The sequence below is a fragment of the Hyla sarda genome, chromosome 3, assembly GCF_029499605.1.
Source record: "Hyla sarda isolate aHylSar1 chromosome 3, aHylSar1.hap1, whole genome shotgun sequence".
In the NCBI taxonomy this organism is placed as follows: domain Eukaryota; kingdom Metazoa; phylum Chordata; class Amphibia; order Anura; family Hylidae; genus Hyla; species Hyla sarda.
In genome coordinates, this window is record NC_079191.1 from 389091232 (window position 1) to 389110809 (window position 19578).

General features: G+C 42.1%; 1 protein-coding gene across 1 annotated transcript; it reads right to left on the reverse strand.

Moving 5' to 3' along the window:
• Positions 1–756: 756 nt before the first annotated feature.
• LOC130362862 (pulmonary surfactant-associated protein D-like) lies at positions 757–17766 on the reverse strand. The gene is made up of 4 exons (XM_056567957.1): positions 17458–17766; positions 16364–16471; positions 13869–13952; positions 757–1206 (listed from the first exon to the last, which is right to left on the reverse strand). Exons 1-4 carry the CDS (start codon positions 17627–17629, stop codon positions 830–832), a joined length of 741 nt encoding a protein of 246 aa, XP_056423932.1. The 5' UTR covers positions 17630–17766; the 3' UTR covers positions 757–829.
• Between the last annotated feature and the right edge of the window lie 1812 nt (positions 17767–19578).

Below are 19578 nucleotides of genomic sequence, written 5' to 3' on the forward strand. Positions count from 1 at the left end.
GAATAACACATTAGTTTTATCATTTAAAATGTCTAAAGAAAAACCCTCCTTTTTTCTAGACGCCGAAATCAGGATTACCATGGCACAAACATCTTTCGCGAAAATTTTGCTGTGTGCACAGTGCAGGAGAATCCCATTGAAATTGATCAGACTCTGCTGCAGAGAAATTTGCAAGATGAATATTCCCTTGAAATTTTGCTTGGAAAATCGGCTGTGTGAACTTGGCCTAACCCTGATTTTAGCTTAGATTCTAATTTGGGACAGAGAGACCTCCTGGACCCCCTCAAACTCTAAGGCTATGTTCACACATTCAGAAAGTTCACACAGAAAATCTCATAGACGGCAATGCATTCTGTGCGGATTCTGCAGAAAAAATGGACAAGTTCACTCTTTCTGCGTACACGAAAATCGTGTTTGTGGCATGGAAATGTCGCCATGTACACAATGCAGCAGAATCCCATTGAATAAAATAGAACTCTGCTGCTGTGGAATTTCCGGCGGGATTCCAATGAGAAATTCTGCACGGAAATTCCGGACATGTGAACATGGCCTAAGTCTCGGGCGATTTGGCACTCCCTAAAGTTATTTCCCTGCATAGATGGATTTCAGGTAATTGAAGGCAAAATAGATGTGAATCAGAGCCAAATGACCCTATTAAAAACAAAAGAGCTATCATATATGTATTACAGTATTTATTGGACAAAAAAATTTTGTTTTCATATGATGTATACAGATCTTTATGCTAAGTTATTTAATTCGTATATTATATGGAAAGACACATTCATGATTGAAATATTATCATTACATATGTAACACAGAAACAAAATGACTAAAATTCACAGATGACGAGACGTTTTTCTCCACAAGACCTATCATTCCATTTTCCAGTCTCATACATTTCCACACAGTTCTCAGCTCCACTTTGATTGGGTTCATTGGGGGCCCAGTTTGTGTAACTTATGACTTCACCATTTGAATACCTAAATGTGCCCTCGGTCATGATGTCATTTATTCCTAGAAATGGGGAAACTCCATACTGGGTACGGATGGCTAGCACAGCTTGGTTCTCGTCGCTGTTCTGTGGTGAAGCCAGTTGAGCTCCTGCCATGGTACAAGTTGACTTGGCTACGTCATAGACGGCCTGTGTACCATCTGAAATGTAGATCTTGTCACCAGCTATCTTTACACCTTTGTACAGTGCGAAAGCTGAAACAGAAAAAAAGCCACATTGAACAATAAAAAAAAGTGTTATACAACAAATACCCATTGGGGGAGATTCATCAAAACCTGTCTAGAGGCATAGTGGTGCAGTTGCCCATAGCAACCAATCAGATTGCTTCTTTTATTTTCCCAGGCCTCTTTAAAAATGAAAGAAGCGATCTGATTGGTTGCTATGGAAAACTGCACCACTCTTCCTCTGCACAGGTTTTGATAAATCTCCCCCATTGATTTATAAATCTTAGTTAACTCATCGGGAAGATTTAAAGGAGTATTCCGGGTTTATACATCTTATCCCTTATCTAAAGGATAAGGGATAAGATGTATGATCGCAGGAGTCCCACCGCTGGGGACCCCCGCGATATTGGTGCAGCCCCTAGCATTCTGTGCCAGGCGCTGCCTCCAAGACTTCACATGTTGGCCATGCCCCCTAGTGCCGTCACACCAAGCCCCCTCCATTCATGTCTATGGGAGGGGGCCTTTTCATTTTTCAGAGGCCTTTTCAAAAATGAAAGAAGAGATCTGATGGGCTGCTATGGTCAACTTTTCCTCTGCACATATTTTGATAAATCTCCCCCCATGTGAGCATATATCTTTATATGTGTCATAATAATCAATTATACTGTAACCTATCCACATGATAGGTCAGTGTTTCCAAACCAGGGTGCCTTCAACTGTTGCAAAACTACAACTCCCAGCATGCTGGGAGTTGTAGTTTTGCAACAGTTGGGGACACCTTGTTAGGGAAACAGTGGGATAGGTGATAAATATGTCCCGTAGTTCACAAGTCAGCTGACCCAGGACAGACCATTTCTTCTGACACATTAAACACTGTGATTTAAGGTGGGTCAGACTGATAATCACATGAGCCAGTTACAATCATGAAATGTATGGCGGCAGCTGTGCAGGTATATAATAAATGGAGCTTGAAGACTAATGATAGTGTGTGTACATGTGGGTGTGTTTTTTTCCCATATCATGCAAACCTGGAGTGCTTCTTTAAAGGGGTATTCCAACTACCAACACTTTTATCTTATTATTTAGCCATGAAAACTTAAAGTGTACCTGTCAGATCCAACAAAAAAAACCTGTTATGTTACTCGGTACCTCCTCCTGATCATGTACATTTTATGTATCGATCACTGATATTTCACACAAAAAATTGTCTATTACAGCTGCCCACTGTCTTTTTCATCTTCCCAGAGGGAGGGGGCGTGTCCCTCTCTTGCCTGCACTGTGATGACTCCACCCCCTTCCTCACTCGCTGACTCACTGTTCTCGGAGTTGAGCCTGGCAGCCCTGCTCTGTAACCCTTTCCTCTCTAGTTTTATGCTGCATACACACACACACCCAATAATTATTGGAGATTGCCTGTACTCTACCACAAAAGAAAATATGGTAAGTGTATAACTTATATCTTCCTAAATTGATGCAAAGGTTTAGTGCTAAAAGTACAGTGTCTTTGTTAATGCAAAATTTTTATATATTGTTCCTTTGTCATTCATGTGTATCATTCTTTGGCAGTCCTGTAATGTTGGGACTTGTTATTTTGGAATAGTTGGAGGTACAGTGTTTGGAAAACTCTTTTTTACAGCAGTGTTGCCTTCAATTGTGTGCCTACAACTTTTGCAAAACTACAACTCCCAGCATGCCCAGACATCCTTTGGCTGTCCAGGAAAGCTTGAAGTTGTAGTTTTGCAGCAGCTGGAGCCACATATTTGGTAAAATGTTATGTTACAGCAGTCTTGCTGCAGGCTGTGTTCCTCCTGCAGCCTTGACAATCAGCCATCTCATGTCCATGACCCTTAGACACACTCATGGTGCTGTGGAAGTCATCAGTGTCCCGGAGGTATGGGGATCCCTAGTGGTGGGATTTTCAAAAGCAGTTTTCTTTAAAATGTACCTGTCGTCAACAAAAACTTTTTATATAATGAAGATAATACAATTATATGTATATTTGTAATACCCATTAGTTAAAAAATGTGTATATTTATAGGTGAAAAAGTGCTGTCTCTGCAGCTATTGCCTGTGAGGAGTCCTAATACAGGAAGTAAGGACAGGACAATCAGGGCTATGTCCAGGCTCCTGGCCTGTCAATCATTCTCATGTGTGAGCCCATAGCAGGTCATAGAGTCTCAGTGCACAGAGCCTTGCTTGTCCTCAGTGTACAGTGCCCTGCTTGTCCTCAGTGTACAGAGCCCCGCTTGTCCTCAGTGTACAAAGCCTTGCTTGTCCTCAGTGTACAGAGCCCTGCTTGTCCTCAGTGTACAGAGCCCTGCTTGTCCTCAGTGTACAAAGCCCTGCTTGTCCTCAGTGTACAGAGCCCTGCTTGTCCTCAGTGTACAGAGCCCTGCTTGTCCTCAGTGTACAAAGCCCTGCTTGTCCTCAGTGTACAGAGCTCTGCTTGTCCACCCTCACTTCCTGGACTCCTCATAGAGACACACAGGCAATAGCTACAGGGACCAAAATATACACATTTTTGAACCAATGAATCTTACATATATACAAATAATGGTATTATCTATGTTATATAAAAAGTTTTTGTTGATGACAGGTACACTTTAATAAAATGTGAACATTTTTTAAAGACGAGTATTAGAAAAACTATATCTATATATAACATATAGAAAGTATTTATATCTGACAATGCACTTTTAAAAGTATGATTGTAGAAGTGGGCGCTGGGCAGCTACTGGGACCCCTCCCCCCTTAAAAATTACTATCCTTATTCCCAGCAGGGGGGGTGAACGTTCAATGTGTAGCAGATGCCAGTGTAATAATTTGGCGCTATGATCGTGCTGACGTGTTCTGTGGTTATTGATGGCAGCGCAGTTCCGTGCAGTAATTCATCAAAAGAATGAAAACATTCGTTCCTTTTCCGAATACAGTACAGAACTTCATTGCCATCAGTGGTGACGACACCTGTCCACACGGTCATAGCACTGATTCATGATGGTAGCGATTACTGCAGATGGAATGTCCACCCCCCCCCCCTCCCCCCCCAAAAAAAATTTCTACGGGTGGAGTAAAGAATTTGAAATTCAGCAGTGTGCACAGTGCAGCAGGATCCCATTGAAGACAATGAGAAGCTGCTACATCAGAACAGACCCTTAACCCCCTTAACCCCTTAAGGACATAGGGCGTATCCATACGCCCCCGTTTCCAAGTCCTTAAGGACCGAGGGCGTATGGATACGCCCTGAGCAATTCCGGCCCCCGCCGCTAGCCGGAGGGGAGCCGGGGCCGGATGCCTGCTGAAATTGTTCAGCAGGCATCCCGGCATATCGCCCATATCCCGATTGCCGCAGATCGCTGGACAATTCAGTCCAGCGATTTGCGGCGGATTCCGGGTCAATCGGGTCTCCAGTGACCCGATGACCCGGAATTATTGGGTTGCCAGCAGGGGTGAGGTGGCACTGGTGCCACCTCACGATCGCCCTGATTCGTCGGCAGCTTTCCCGGCCGACTAATCAGGGCGCCTGCTGCGGGTGTCACTCGCGCAACCCGCTCCGCGCCTCTTCCGGAGGACGTGAGCGGGTGCGGGCAGAAGACCCCTGGTGCTTGGAACCCCGATCCCAGGCGTCCCTGTTGGGATCGGGGCCCCAGGAGCGACGGCGGCGGCGAGGGACTGACCTGCGCGGCGGCATCGTGGAGCAGCAGCAGGAGGTGAGTGACAGCCTCCTGCTGTTGCTTAGCAACAGCCCCCAGCATGCAAAAAGGGCATGCTGGGAGCTGTAGTTATGCAACAGCAGGAGGCAGACCACCACAACTCCCAGCATGCCCTTATGGGCATGCTGGGACTTGTAGTTTTGCAACAGCTGGAGGCACATTTTTCTATGGAAAAGTGTGCCTTCAGCTGTGGTATAACTACAATTCCCAGCTTGCACAATCAGCTAAAGTGCATGCTGGGAGTTGTAGTGGTGCATCTGGTGGTTGCATAACTACAACTCCCAGCATGCCGGTTGGCTGTCGGTGACTGCTGAGAGTTGTAGTTTTGCAACAGCTGAAGGCACACTTAGTTAAGTAGCAAACCAGTGTGTCTCCAGCTGTTGCATAACTACAATCCCCAGCATCCCCAGCCAAAGTAGTATGCCTCCGACTGTTGCATAACTACAAGACCCAGCATGCCCTTCCGCTGTCCGTACATGCTGGGGGTTGTAGCTTTTGCAACAGCTGAAGGCACACTGGTTGCAAAACACTGAGTTTGTTACCAAACTCGGTGTTTCACAACCTGTGTTTCTCCAGCTGTTGCAAAACTACAACTCCCAGCTGGATGTCCCCCCCCCCCCCCAATGTGAACGTACAGGGTACACTCACATGGGCGGAGGATTACAGTAAGTATCCGGCTGCAAGTTTGAGCTGCGGCAAATTTTCTGCTGCAGCTCAAGCTGCCAGCGAGAAACTACTGTGAACCCCCGCCCGTGCGACTGTACCCAAAAAACACTACACTACCAAAAAATAAAATAAAAAGTAAAAAACACTACATATACACATACCCCTACACAGCTCCCCTCCCCAATAAAAATGAAAAACGTCTGGTATGCCACTGTTTCCAGAATGGAGCCTCCAGCTGTTGCAAAACAACTACTCCCAGTATTGCCAGATAGCCACTGACTGTCTAGGCATGCTGGGAGTTTTACAACAGCTGGAGGCACCCTGTTTGGGAATCACTGGTGTAGAATACCCCTATGTCCACCCCTATGCAAGTCCCTAATTTAGGCCTCAAGTGCGCATGGCGCTCTCACTGTGGAGCCCTGTCGTATTTCAAGGCAACAGTTTAGGGCCACATATGGGGTATCGCCGTACTCGGGAGAAATTGTGTTACAAATTTTGGGGGGTATTTTCTGCTATTACCCTTTTTAAAAATGTAAAATTTTTGGGAAAACAATAATTTTAGGTAAAACATTTTTTTTTCTACATATACAAAAGTCATGAAACACCTGTGGGGTATGAAGGTTCACTTAACCCCTTGTTACGTTCCCCGAGGGGTCTAGTTTCCAAAATGGTATGCCATGTTTTTTTTTTTTTTGCTGTTCTGGCACCATAGGGGCTTCCTAAATGCGGCATGCCCCCAGAGCAAAATTTGCTTTAAAAAAGCCAAATGTGACTCCTTCTCTTCTGAGACCTGTAGTGCGCCAGCAGAGCAATTTTCACCCCCATATGGGGTGTTTTCTGAATCGGGAGAAATTGGGTTTCAAATTTTGGGGGGTATTTTCTGCTATTACCCTTTTTAAAAATGTAAAATTTTTGGGAAACCAAGCATTTTAGGTAAAAAAAATATTTTTTTTTACATATGCAAAAGTCGTGAATCACCTGTAGGGTATTAAGGTTCACTTTACCCCTTATTACGTTCCCTGAGGGGTCTAGTTTCCGAAATGGTATGCCATGTGTTTTTTTTTTTTTTGCTGTTCTGGCACCATAGGGGCTTCCTAAAGGTGACATGCCCCCCAAAAACCATTTGTCGCTCCTTCCCTTCTGAGCCCTCTACTGCGCCCACTGAACAATTAACATAGACATATGAGGTATGTGCTTACTCAAGAGAAATTGGGTTTCAAATACAAGTAAAAATTTTCTCCTTTTACCCCTTGCAAAAATTTGGTCTACAAGAACATGCGAGTGTAAAAAATGAAGATTTTGAATTTTCTCCTTCACTTTGCTGCTATTCCTGTGAAACACCTAAAAGGTTAATACACTTAATGAATGTCATTTTGAATACTTTGGGGGGTTTAGTTTTTATAATGGGGTCTTTTATGGGGTATTTCTAATATGAAGACTCTTCAAATCCACTTCAAAACTGAACTGGTCCCTGAAAAATAGTGAGTTTGAAAATTTTGTGAAAAATTTCAAAATTGCTGCTGAACTTTGAAGCCCTCTGGTGTCTTCCAAAAGAAAAAACTCATACATTTTATGATGCAAACATAAAGTAGACATATTGTATATGTGAACCCAAAAAAAAAATATTTTGAATATCCATTTTCCTTACAAGCAGAGAGCTTCAAAGTTAGAAAAATGCTAAATTTTCATTTTTTTCATCAAATTTGGGGATTTTTCACCAAGAAAGGATGCAAGTTACCATAAAAGTTCACCACTAAGTTAAAGTAGAATATGTCACAAAAAAACACTCTCGGAATCAGAATGATAACTAAAAGCATTCCAGAGTTATTAATGTTTAAAGTGACAGTGGTCAGATGTTCAAAAAATGCTCTGGTCCTTAAGGTGAAAAAGGGCTCAGTCCTTAAGGGGTTAAGGACTCAGTTTTTGCAGTTTTGTTTTTTTCTTCCTCACTTTTCAACCCCTTCCCGCTATAGGACATATGAATACATCCCAGTACCTGACACATTTGCGCGATGGGACCTATGCTGTTTGTTGCTATGGCAGCAGGAGGTCAGATCATGACCTCCTGTCTGCTTGCTACAGAAGACTGTGAGATCCAGCCACAGGCTGCATACTGTGCTGCAGTGCAAATGTATTGCAGCATAGTATAACCTGTAAAAAGTGTAAAAAATTAAATAAAAAGTTCTTCAATAAAAGGATGAAGTGTAAAAAAAAAATGCCCCTTTCCCAATAAAAGCCTTGTATTATCACCAAAAAAGATCAAAACACAAATCATATACACAATTGGTATTGCCACGTCCATAATAACGTGTACTATAAAACTATAATGTAAATTATCCCGCACGGTGAACGCAGTAAAATAAAACTACAAAAAAATGTGCAAAATTTGCCAATTTTGGTACAAATAGCGGAATAAAAAAGATCAAAAGGTAACACATATCGCAAAAATGATACCAATGAAAAGTACAGCTCATTCCGCAAAAAATAAGCCCATACTCAATGGCGTCGGACAAAAAATAAAAATGTTACGGCTGTTGGAATATGAATGGCAGAAAAATAATTTTGCTCAGAAAAGGAAAAAGAACATAGAAAGCTATATAAAATGGGTATTGCCATAATCGTACTGACCCACAGAATAAATATAACTTCACTTTTACCGCACAGTGTACACCATAAAATAAAAATTTAAAAAAGCCACAAAGTTTCCAGTTTTTCACAATATTTTGGAGTTTTTCACAAAAAGTGCTGCATGTGTCAACAAAAAATGCACCACTTATATAAAGTACAATATGTCATGAAAAATCTCAGAATCGCTCCACTCATAAAAAGCATTCTAAAGTTCTTACCATTTAAAGAGATACATGTCAAATAAAATAAAAAAGGACCTGGTCATTGAGGTAAAAAATGGGTCTGTCTTTAACCCCTTAAGGACAATGGACGTACTCCTACGCCCCCGTTTCCGAGTCCTTAAGGACCGAGGACGTAGGAGTACGTCCTGTCCTTTCCCGGCCCCCTGCCGTTAGCCGGAGGGGAGCCGGTGCCCGATGCCTGCTGAAATCGTTCAGCAGGCATCGCGGCATATCGCCCAGGGGGTCATTATGCCCCCCAAGTCGGCGATGGCCGCAGATCGCTGGACAATTCAGTCCAGCGATCTGCGGCGATTCCGGGTCAATCGGGTCTCCAGTGACCCGGTGACCCGGAATTACTGGCTGATCGGGGCCGTCAGAGACGACCCCGAACAGCCAGAGCCTGCAGGGGTGAGGTGGCACTGGTGCCACCTCACGATCGCCCTGATTCGTCGGCCGGATTACCGGCCGACCAATCAGGGCGCCTGCTGCGGGTGTCACTCCCGCACCCGCTCCGCCCCTCTTCCGGAGGACGTGAGCGGGTGCGGGACGTGCACCCCGGGTGCTGGGGACCCCGATCCCCGGCGTTAATGTTGGGATCGGGGCCCCAGGAGCGACGACGGCGGCGGCGGCGGGACTGACCTGTGCGGCGATCAAGCAGCAGCAGGAGGTGAGTGACAGCCTCCTGCTGTTGCTTAGCAACAGCTCCCAGCATGCAAAAAGGGCATGCTGGGAGCTGTAGTTATGCAACAGGAGGAGGCAGACCACCACAACTCCCAGCATGCACTTATGGGCATGCTGGGACTTATGGTTTTGCAACAGCTGGAGGCACATTCTTTCTATGGAAAAGTGTACCTTCAGCTGTTGTGTAACTACAACTCCCAGCTTGCACAAACAGCTTAAGTGCATGCTGGGAGTTGTAGTGGTGCATCTGCTGGTTGCATAACTACAACTCCCAGCATGCCCGTTGGCTGTCGGTGACTGCTGAGAGTTGTAGTTTTGCAACAGCTGAAGGCACACTGAGTTAAGTAGCAAACCAGTGTGTCTCCAGCTGTTGCATAACTACAATCCCCAGCATCCCCAGCCAAAGTAGTATGCCTCCCGCTGTTGCATAACTACAACACCCAGCATGCCCTTCCGCTGTCCGTATATGCTGGGGGTTGTAGCTTTTGCAACAGCTGAAGGCACACTGGTTGCAAAACACTGAGTTTGTTGCCAAACTCGGTGTTTCACAACCTGTGTGTCTCCAGCTGTGGCAAAACTACAACTCCCAGCATGCACTGATAGACCGTACATGCTGGGAGTTGTAGTTTTGCAACAGCTGGATGTCCCCCCCCCCCCCCCAATGTGAATGTACAGGGTACACTCACATGGGCGGAGGATTACAGTAAGTATCCGGCTGCAAGTTTGAGCTGCAGCAAATTTTCTGCTGCAGCTCAAACTGCCAGCGAGAAACTACTGTGAACCCCCGCCCGTGCGACTGTACCCTAAAAACACTACACTAACACAAAATAAAATAAAAAGTAAAAAAACACTACATATACACATACCCCTACAATAAAAATGAAAAACGTCTGGTATGCCACCGTTTCCAAAACGGAGCATCCAGCTGTTGCAAAACTACAACTCCCAGCATGCACTTATAGACCCTACATGATGGGAGTTGTAGTTTTGCAACAGCTGGATGTCCCCCCCCCCCCCAATGTGAACGTACAGGGTACACTCACATGGGCGGATGATTACAGTAAGTATCCGGCTGCAAGTTTGAGCTGAGGCAAATTTTCTGCCGCTGCTCAAACTGCCAGCGAGAAACTACTGAGAACCCCCGCCCATGCGACTGTACCCTAAAAACACTACACTACACTACCACAAAATAAAATAAAAAGTAAAAAACACTACATATACACATACCCCTACACAGCCCCCCTCCCCATCCCAATAAAAATGAAAAACGTCTGGTACGCCACTGTTTCCAAAACGGAGCCTCCAGCTTTTGCAAAACAACTACTCCCAGTATTACCAGATAGCCGTTGACTGTCCAGGCATGCTGGGACTTTTACAACAGCTGGAGGCACCCTGTTTGGGAATCACTGGCGTAGAATTCCCCTATGTCCACCCCTATGCAATCCCTAATTTAGGCCTCAAATGCGCATGGCGCTCTCACTTAGGAGCCCTGTCGTATTTCAAGGCAACAGTTTAGGGTCACATATGGGGTATCGCCGTACTCGGGAGAAATTGTGTTACAAATTATGGGGGGTATTTTCTGCTATTACCCTTTTTAAAAATCTAAAATTTTTGGGAAACCAACATTTTAGGTAAAAATTTTTTTTTTTTTTTTTTTACATATGCAAAAGTTGTGAATCACCTGTGGGGTATTAAGGTTCACATTACCCCTTGTTACGTTCCCCGAGGGGTCTAGTTTCCAAAATGGTATGCCATGTGTTTTTTTTTTGCTGTCCTGGCGCCATAGGGGCTTCCTAAATGCGGCATGCCCCCAGAGCAAAATTTGCTTTCAAAAAGCCAAATGTGACTCCTTCTCTTCTGAGACCTGTAGTGCGCCAGCAGAGCACTTCTCACCCCCATATGGGGTGTTTTCTGAATCGGGAGAAATTGGGCTTCAAATTTTGGGGGGTATTTTCTGCTATTACCCTTTTTAAAAATGTAAAAATTTTGGGAAACCAAGCATTTTAGGTAAAAAATTATTATTTTTTTTTTAACATATGCAAAAGTCGTGAAACACCTGTAGGGTATTAAGGTTCACTTTACCCCTTTTTACGTTCCCCGAGGGGTCTGGTTTCCAAAATGGTATGCCATGTGTTTTTTTTTTGCGGTTCTGGCACCATAGGGGCTTCCTAAATGCGGCATGCCCCCAGAGCAAAATTTGCTTTCAAAAAGCCAAATGTGACTCCTTCTCTTCTGAGACCTGTAGTGCGCCAGCAGAGCCCTTTTCACCCCCATATGGGGTGTTTTCTGAATCGGGAGAAATTGTGCTTAAAATTTTGGGGGGTATTTTCTGCTATTATCCTTTTTAAAAATGTAACATTTTTGGGAAACCAAGCATTTTAGGTAAAACATTTTTTTTTTTACATATGCAAAAGTCGTGAATCACCTGTGGGGTATTAAGGTTCACTTTACCCCTTGTTACGTTCCCTGAGGGGTCTAGTTTCCAAAATGGTATGCCATGTGTTTTTTTTTTTGCTGTCCTGGCACCATAGGGGCTTCCTAAAGGTGACATGCCCCCCAAAAACCATTTGACGCTCCTTCCCTTCTGAGCCCTCTACTGCGCCCGCCGAACAATTAACATAGACATATGCGGTATGTGCTTACTCAAGAGAAATTGGGTTTCAAATACAAGTAAAAATTTTCTCCTTTTTACCCCTTGCAAAAATTCAAAAATTGGGTCTACAAGAACATGCGAGTGTAAAAAATGAAGATTGTGAATTTTCTCCTTCACTTTTCTGCTATTCCTGTGAAACACCTAAAGGGTTAATACACTTATTGAATGTCATTTTGAATACTCTGGGGGGTGTAGTTTTTATAATGGGGTCATTTATGGGGTATTTCTAATATGAAGACCCTTCAAATCCACTTCAAACCTGAACTGGTCCATGAAAAATAGCGAGTTTGAAAATTTTGTGAAAAATTTCCAAATTGCTGCTGAACTTTGAAGCCCTCTGGTGTCTTCCAAAAGTAAAAACTCATTAATTTTATGATGCAAACATAAAGTAGACATATTGTATATGTGAACCCAAAAATGTTTTATTTTGAATATCCATTTTCCTTACAAGCAGAGAGCTTCAAAGTTAGAAAAATTCAAAATTTTCATTTTTTTCATCAAATTTTGGGATTTTTCACCAAGAAAGGATGCAAGTTACCATAAAATTTTACCACTAACTTAAAGTAGAATATGTCACGAAAAAACAATCTCGGAATCAGAATGATAACTAAAAGCATTCCAGAGTTATTAATGTTTAAAGTGACAGTGGTCAGAATGGCAAAAAACGCTCCGATCCTTAAGGTATAAAATGGCCTGGTCCTTAAGGGGTTAAGGGGTTAAAAATCATAACTCTTTCAATTTTCCACCTAAAAGTCCATATATGGACTTATTTTTTGCAGCACCAATTCTACTTTGTAATGACATTTGTAAAGTAATTTTACCCAAAAATCTACGGGGAAACCCCCCCAAAAAAACAAAAAAAAAACGCCATTTTATAGCTTTTGGGGGCTTCGGTTTCTACACAGTGCATTTTTCGGTAATAATGACACATTCTCTTTATTCTGTAGGTCCATACGATTGAAATTACACTACTTATGTAGGTTTGATTTTGTCGTTCTTCTTGAAAAAATCATAACTACATGCATGAAAATTAATACATTTAAAAATGTCATCTTCTGAACCCCATTACTTATTTATTTTTAGGCACGTGGGAATGTATGAGGGCTCATTTTTTGCGCCGTGATCTGAAGTTTTTATCGTTACTATTTTGTTTTGATCTGACTTTTTGGTCGCTTTTTATTCATTTTTTTATGGTGGAAAAAGTGACCAAAAATACGCTATTTTGGACTTAAGAATTTTTTTAACCTTTATGCCATTGATCGTGAGGTTTAATTAATGATATCTTTTTATAGTTCGAACATTTACGCAAGCGGCAATACCACATATGTTTATATCATTATTTATAGTTTTTTTTGTGGGAAAAGGGGCTGATTCAGACTTTTATTAGGGAAGGGGTTAAATCACATTTACTAACACTTTATTTTCACTTAGGAGACTATAACATTGCATACACTGATTTCCTACACTGATCACTGCCATGCAATAGCATGTCATTGATCAGTGTTATCGCTCCTGCCTGGATCTCAGGCACGGAGAAGTCATTCGGCGATCGGACAGCGAGGAGGCAGGTAGGGATCCTCCTCGCGTCCTGAACGCTGTTCGAAACACCACGATTTTACCGCGGCGGTCCCGAACAGCAACACTGAGCTGCCGGGAAGGCTATCAGTGTTAATACAGGGCATCACCGCAATTGGTGATGTCCGGTATTAGCCGCGGGTCCTGGCACCGACCCGATATGATGCGGGGTCACCGCGTGACCCCGCGTTATATCGCTGGAACCGGAGCAGGGCGTAAATATACATTTGAATAATCCGTCGGCACTAGGACTGCTTGGAAATGCTCAGTTTCATAGATGGCAATGTATTACCAAGCGAAATCTGCAAAAAGAATAGCCAAGTCTATTCTTTTTATGGACGTTGGAATGGGAATTTTCACGGCAGAAACATTTGGCACAGAAATTCTGCCGTTTACAGTACGGCAGAAACCCATTGAAATTGATGGAGCTCTGCTGCAGGGGAATGTCCTTGTGGAATATTCCGTGTGGACATTCCGCACAAATTCCGCCATGTGTACATACCCTTACTGTTTATAGAACTGTTCCTAAGAAAACAAGAATCTACATTTCTTACTAACCTTTCCTCAGCGATACCAGGTTGGACTGCATTTTCATGATTCTTCCATCCAAAAGACCCAGTTGGAGTTTAAGAGCTTCAAGCACTGATAAAAAACAAATGCATTATAAGGTTAATAGTATACTCTTACTTTTAAAACATATTAAAGGGGAAGCATGAAACAGGCAGTGACACCATCACTATGAGTGGCAGGACGAGCAGGTATACAGCCAATTAGGCAGCTCTCCCTTCACCAGTGTTTCCCAATCAGGGTACCTCCAGCTGTTGCAGAACTACAACTCCCAGCATTCCCGGAGAGTCTTTGGCTGCTGGGAATGCTGGGAGTTGTAGTTCTGCAAACTGGGTGGGAAACACTGCCCTATACACACATAGGGAGAGACGTGTCAAGCCAAGCAAGACAGAGAGCAGCTATATAGAGCCCCCACCTTGGCTGTGTACCACATTCACATATATTTTTTAATACTATATTTTCTCGGACACAACAAGTAAATCATTGTCTTTTAGTGAGGAAACCTGTGGTTGTTTTATGCAGCCTGCGGTCGGGGCTGCCTGGCCTGAAACAACCAACTGGTTCCCTTTAAATCTCAGAATAGCTATTGCAGTAAATGTATGGCAAACAATTTAAGTCAAACCATTTATAAGAATACTTTGGTAGATCAGATGCAATATATAGCATACCCAGTGGTGCATAAAGACAGCAGTTTATTTAATATCAGGACTTTTGGTTTTTTAATATGCTTTAAAATGTATATTCTATATGACCCCACATACATACATATATATATATATATATATATATATATATATATATCTATATATATATATATATAGATATATATATATATATATATATATATATATGTGTGTGTGTGTATATATATATATATATATATATATATATATATATATATATATATAACATTGAGATCTGGAAGTAGAACCAGATTAAAAATTCTGATCCAAATGTAAACATATCAGGAATCAAATCAATTTATATCAGTCTAAGCAAAAAATTTGAGAAAAGTTCTGCAATACCAAATACAGCCATAAACAAGAGCAGTGCTAATTCTGGTATTTAAAAAAAAAAAAAATAAATAAATTATATATACCTTTAGAATTTTCTTTTAAATAGCCTCTTTCAATTGGAAAAAAAAATTGATGACATATCCTAGAGACATATCAAGAGTGTGGATCGGGGGGAGTTGGGGGTGTTGGGAGCTGTTGGGGGTTCTGAAGCTATGGTCACACGGGGGGAATGTCTGCATGGAAAATCTCTGTGTGGACATTCCCCTGACAGAGGAGTGCTGCCAGAACACGCAGGCACTAGGACTGCTCCGAAATGCGACGTTTCATAGACAGCAATGCATTTCCATGCAGAGTCCACAGAAAGAATACGTGTCCATTTTTTCTGTGGACACTGGAATTTGAATTTCCACGCCAGATCCTTCCAGCACAGAAATTCTGCTATGTGAACAGTGCATCAGAATCTTATTGAAATCAAAGGAATTCTGCACGAAAATGTCATTGTGTGAACATAGCCTGAGTGTTCTGACCTCCACCGATCAGGAGAACAAACCAGGGGAAGTTCAGGCTCTCCCTGCTCTGTGTCACATGATCGGGACAAACTCGCAATGTAAATCTAAGTAACATGTCTCGATCATGTGACACAGATCAGGGAGAGAAGCGAGCGGCAGTGTAGGCTTCTCCCAGCTTGTTCTCCTGATCAGCGGAGGTCTAAACACTCACTCCCCCACAGATTATGCTGCTAGGACATGTCAATTTTTTTTTTCCAAATGACAGGTATTTTTTCTTAAACTGTCTACTTTATTAACAATATATTATGCACAGTATTTTTTTTTCATAAGAATGAGCGTGTTCATACTTTCATCAGACGAATGTCAGCGGTGGAATCCCCTTGACAACAATGGGTCTCTGCTGCACTGGAATATCCGAGCAGAAACTCCTTAGTGTGAACATAGCCTTAAAGGGGTACTCTGCCCCTAGACATCTTATCCCCCACATCTTATCTCTCTGCTGCACCCGGCGTTCGTTTAGAGCATCGAGTGCAGTGCCGGAGGCTCATGACTTCATGGTCACACCCCTCAATGAAAGTCTATGGGAGGGGTCATCAATACACGAGCGGGGCATGACTGTCACATCACAAGCCTCCGCCCGCATCCCCAGTCATCCACCAAGGAGCGAAGTTTGCTCTGTGCACCGGATGTCTGGGTGCCGCAGCCGAGATCAGACATCAGACATCTTATCCCCTATCCAAGATGTCTAGGGGCGGAGTACCCATTTAATGAGCTGGTGTACTGTTTAGTATAAAACCATTTTACTGTAACTGTCAAAAACAAAATATTACGACATAAATCATTGAGCAAATAATACTTCTGTTACTATTGTTTAATAAACTTTGTCCAAAATATAATATTCAAAGAGAAGTAAAGACAAAAGAAACTACTATACAACAGAAAAGGGAAAAATTGTCCTTACCTGAAGCTCCACTATCTCCTCTTTCGCCTTTCACTCCTTGTGGTCCCTGTTCACCTTTTGGTCCTGGACGTCCATCAAGACCAGGAGGCCCAGCTGGTCCTATTGGACCTAAAAAAAAATATATATATATATATATATATATATATATATATATATATATTTAGGAAATATGGGGAAGTTATTATTGTTTTTACCCTGGTTATGTGGGGTTAATTTGCCACACTGTTTCAGATGGTGTTTAGAAAATTTTCATTGCAACTTACGTTAGGAGACTTTAAAAAAAAAAAAAAAAGAATATACCAAATGGTGATTTCAGTTGATATCATGCAGTGTTCTGAAATGTATCGTGTACGACTTTTCAGTTTGTCGCATCCTTTGGTGCAACTGTGCTAACTGAGGTGCAATTCTACACCAGTTCTCTGTTGGCTTACAAACTGACTGTGGTCAGGATTAGTGTTGAGCGGCATAGGACATATTCGAATTCGCGAATATTCGCGAATATATGGACAAATATTCGTCATATATATTTGCTAAATTCGCATATTCGTAATATTTGCGTTTTATTTTCGCATATGCAAAATTTCGCATATGCGAAAATTAGCATATGCGAAAATGAGCGTATACAAAAATAAGCATATGCGAAGATTCGCACACCGGTCTCACACAGTATTATTAGAGCCTTTTTACACCACACAAGCTGGAAACAGGGAGGGATGATCACTGTGATGTGCACTGTGATAAAAAAAAAAAAAAATATTCGTAATATGCGATATTCGCGAATAAAATTTCGCATTGCGAATATTCGCGAGCCACACTAGTCAGGATTAATACAAAAGTGCACATTTGTCGTACATGTTAAAAAGTTGCACATAAAGTTGCAGAGGAATCCTCATACAAAGTGGAGTACTGAAGTAAGAAATACTATCAGCACCAGATTTGGCGTAGCTTGGCGCAGTTACACAGTTTCCACCACATGATTTAATGGAGTAAAAAGACATTTACTGTTTCCATTTTTCCTGAATACCCCCCTATGTCTCACAAACTGCATTTCCAAATGTCAGCCTGAATTCTATTAAAAATATTCTGCACATTACCTCGCTCTCCCTTTTCCCCATTTAACCCATTTTTGCCATGTGTGCCCGGTAGCCCATCTTTTCCTGGAGCTCCACACTTGATGAGGGTATAGTCTGTCTCATAACATATCTCAGTGGAGTACACTAAGGCTATGCCAAGCAGAACCACGCTGAACACCTGCAGAACGGGCATCTTCCAAGCAATTTCACCCTATAAGGACAAAATTAAATATAATGTAGACTAAATACAGGTAAGATATATTATACAATTCAAAAAGAATAATTTCCCTACTTACTTTTCTTTAGAATAAGTAAATGATGTTAGCAGAGATCTCAAGTAAAGATCTACTGCCCAAATGTAAAGTGCCCCTATATATATTGGAAAAGTTACATCATGGTTGTGGGCAGAGCTATGGCTTTTTGGATATCTTAGAGTAAATAAACAGGTAGGGTTAGTTTGGGAAAACAAACCAGTATAACAAGCCCACATATATGTCAAAAGTTACTGGACAATAAATTGTGTACTGGAATGGGGGATCTGTTTTCTTCCTTTGGTAGAAGATAAGAGACACACAGAAATACAAAGAATACAAAAATTCCATTGAAAATATGAAAGCGAAAACAAAAAAACTACTCTAATTTACATTAAAAAGTGGTCTTCTACAGATGTGTGGTGGGCTGAAAATTAATTATACAAAATCTGGTCTGAACAGGGAGGTGGTCTTCTGGAGAGGTTTCATTGTAATAAAGTAAATAATAACGTTTGCTATATGGCTTTGCTGTTTGGCATGAGAAAACCTGGCCAGGAATTGCATTGCAAAAACCATGGTTGGTAGAAGGTTTCAAAACACTTTCCTACACCCCAGTCCCTAATATTTAGTGGGATAGCTGTTAAATGGACCATTGAACATGGATGCACCCAGTAGCAATATATTGTATATACAGTACTGTCAAAAAGTATTGTCCCGTTTCCTGGTTTTCTTTTTTCTTTTCTTTTTTTTTGCACAATTGTCACACTAAGGCCCCCTCCACATATATCCGGGAATCCATCTGCATTTCCCTCTGATGCTGTAGGAAAGTGCTGGTGGGGAAACTGATTGTAGAATTGTTCCCATTCGTTCAAAGGAAATAGTTCACATTTATCCAGCTCCTTAAAGGGGTACTCCGCCCCTAGACATCTTATCCCCTATCCAAAGCATAGAGGATAAGATGTCTGATTGTGGGGTGATACGGAGGCTAGTGACGTCATAGCCACACCCCGCTCGTGACTTCACAGCCATGCCCCCTCAATGTAAGTCTATGGGGGTCACCCCCCTCCCACAGACTTGTATTGAGGGGGCGTGGTCGTTACATCACGAGCGGGGCATGGCCGTAATGTCACGAGCCTCCGACACTGCACCACGGCTAGACATCTTATTCCCTATCCTTTAATTTGGACACTGAATGGTCAGATATGCTGAACGAGATCCGGATGGGGTATGCATCATGCTGTCTTTCCCTCGTCCGGCCTGCACAATAATGAATGCAGATTAAATGCACTTTGTCAGCAGTTGTGGTCAGTTGTAGGCTTGGTTCACTGTGCTGGACACCAGATATATCGAACCCACACTTACATGTTTCAAATCATCAAATACATTTTATTATTACACAAAGATAACCCAAGTAAACGCAAAATGCAGTTTTCAAGTGTTTCATTCATTATGGGAAAAAAGCTAAAATCTCCAAGGCCTTATGTGATAAAGTAATTGCCACTAAGGGCTCATTCACATTACTGCCAGTCCCCACTAACTCATGCCTGTTCTCAAATCCATTCAAGCCTTTTGCAAACAGCTGTAAATAATAGTGTTGAGCGGCATAGGCCATATTCGAATTCGTGATATTTCGCGAATATATGGATGAATATTTTTCATATATTCCTTAAATTCGCATATTCGTAATATTAACGTTTTATTTTCGCATATGCAAACATTCGTGTATGCGAAAATTAGCATATAAAAATTAGCATAAGTGAAAATTTGCATATGCTAATTTTCACATATACGAAAATTCTTACGTCAGTCTCACTCAGTAGTATTACAGCCTTCTTTACACCACACAAGCTGGAAGCAGAGAGGGGTGATCACTGTGATGTGTACTGTGAAA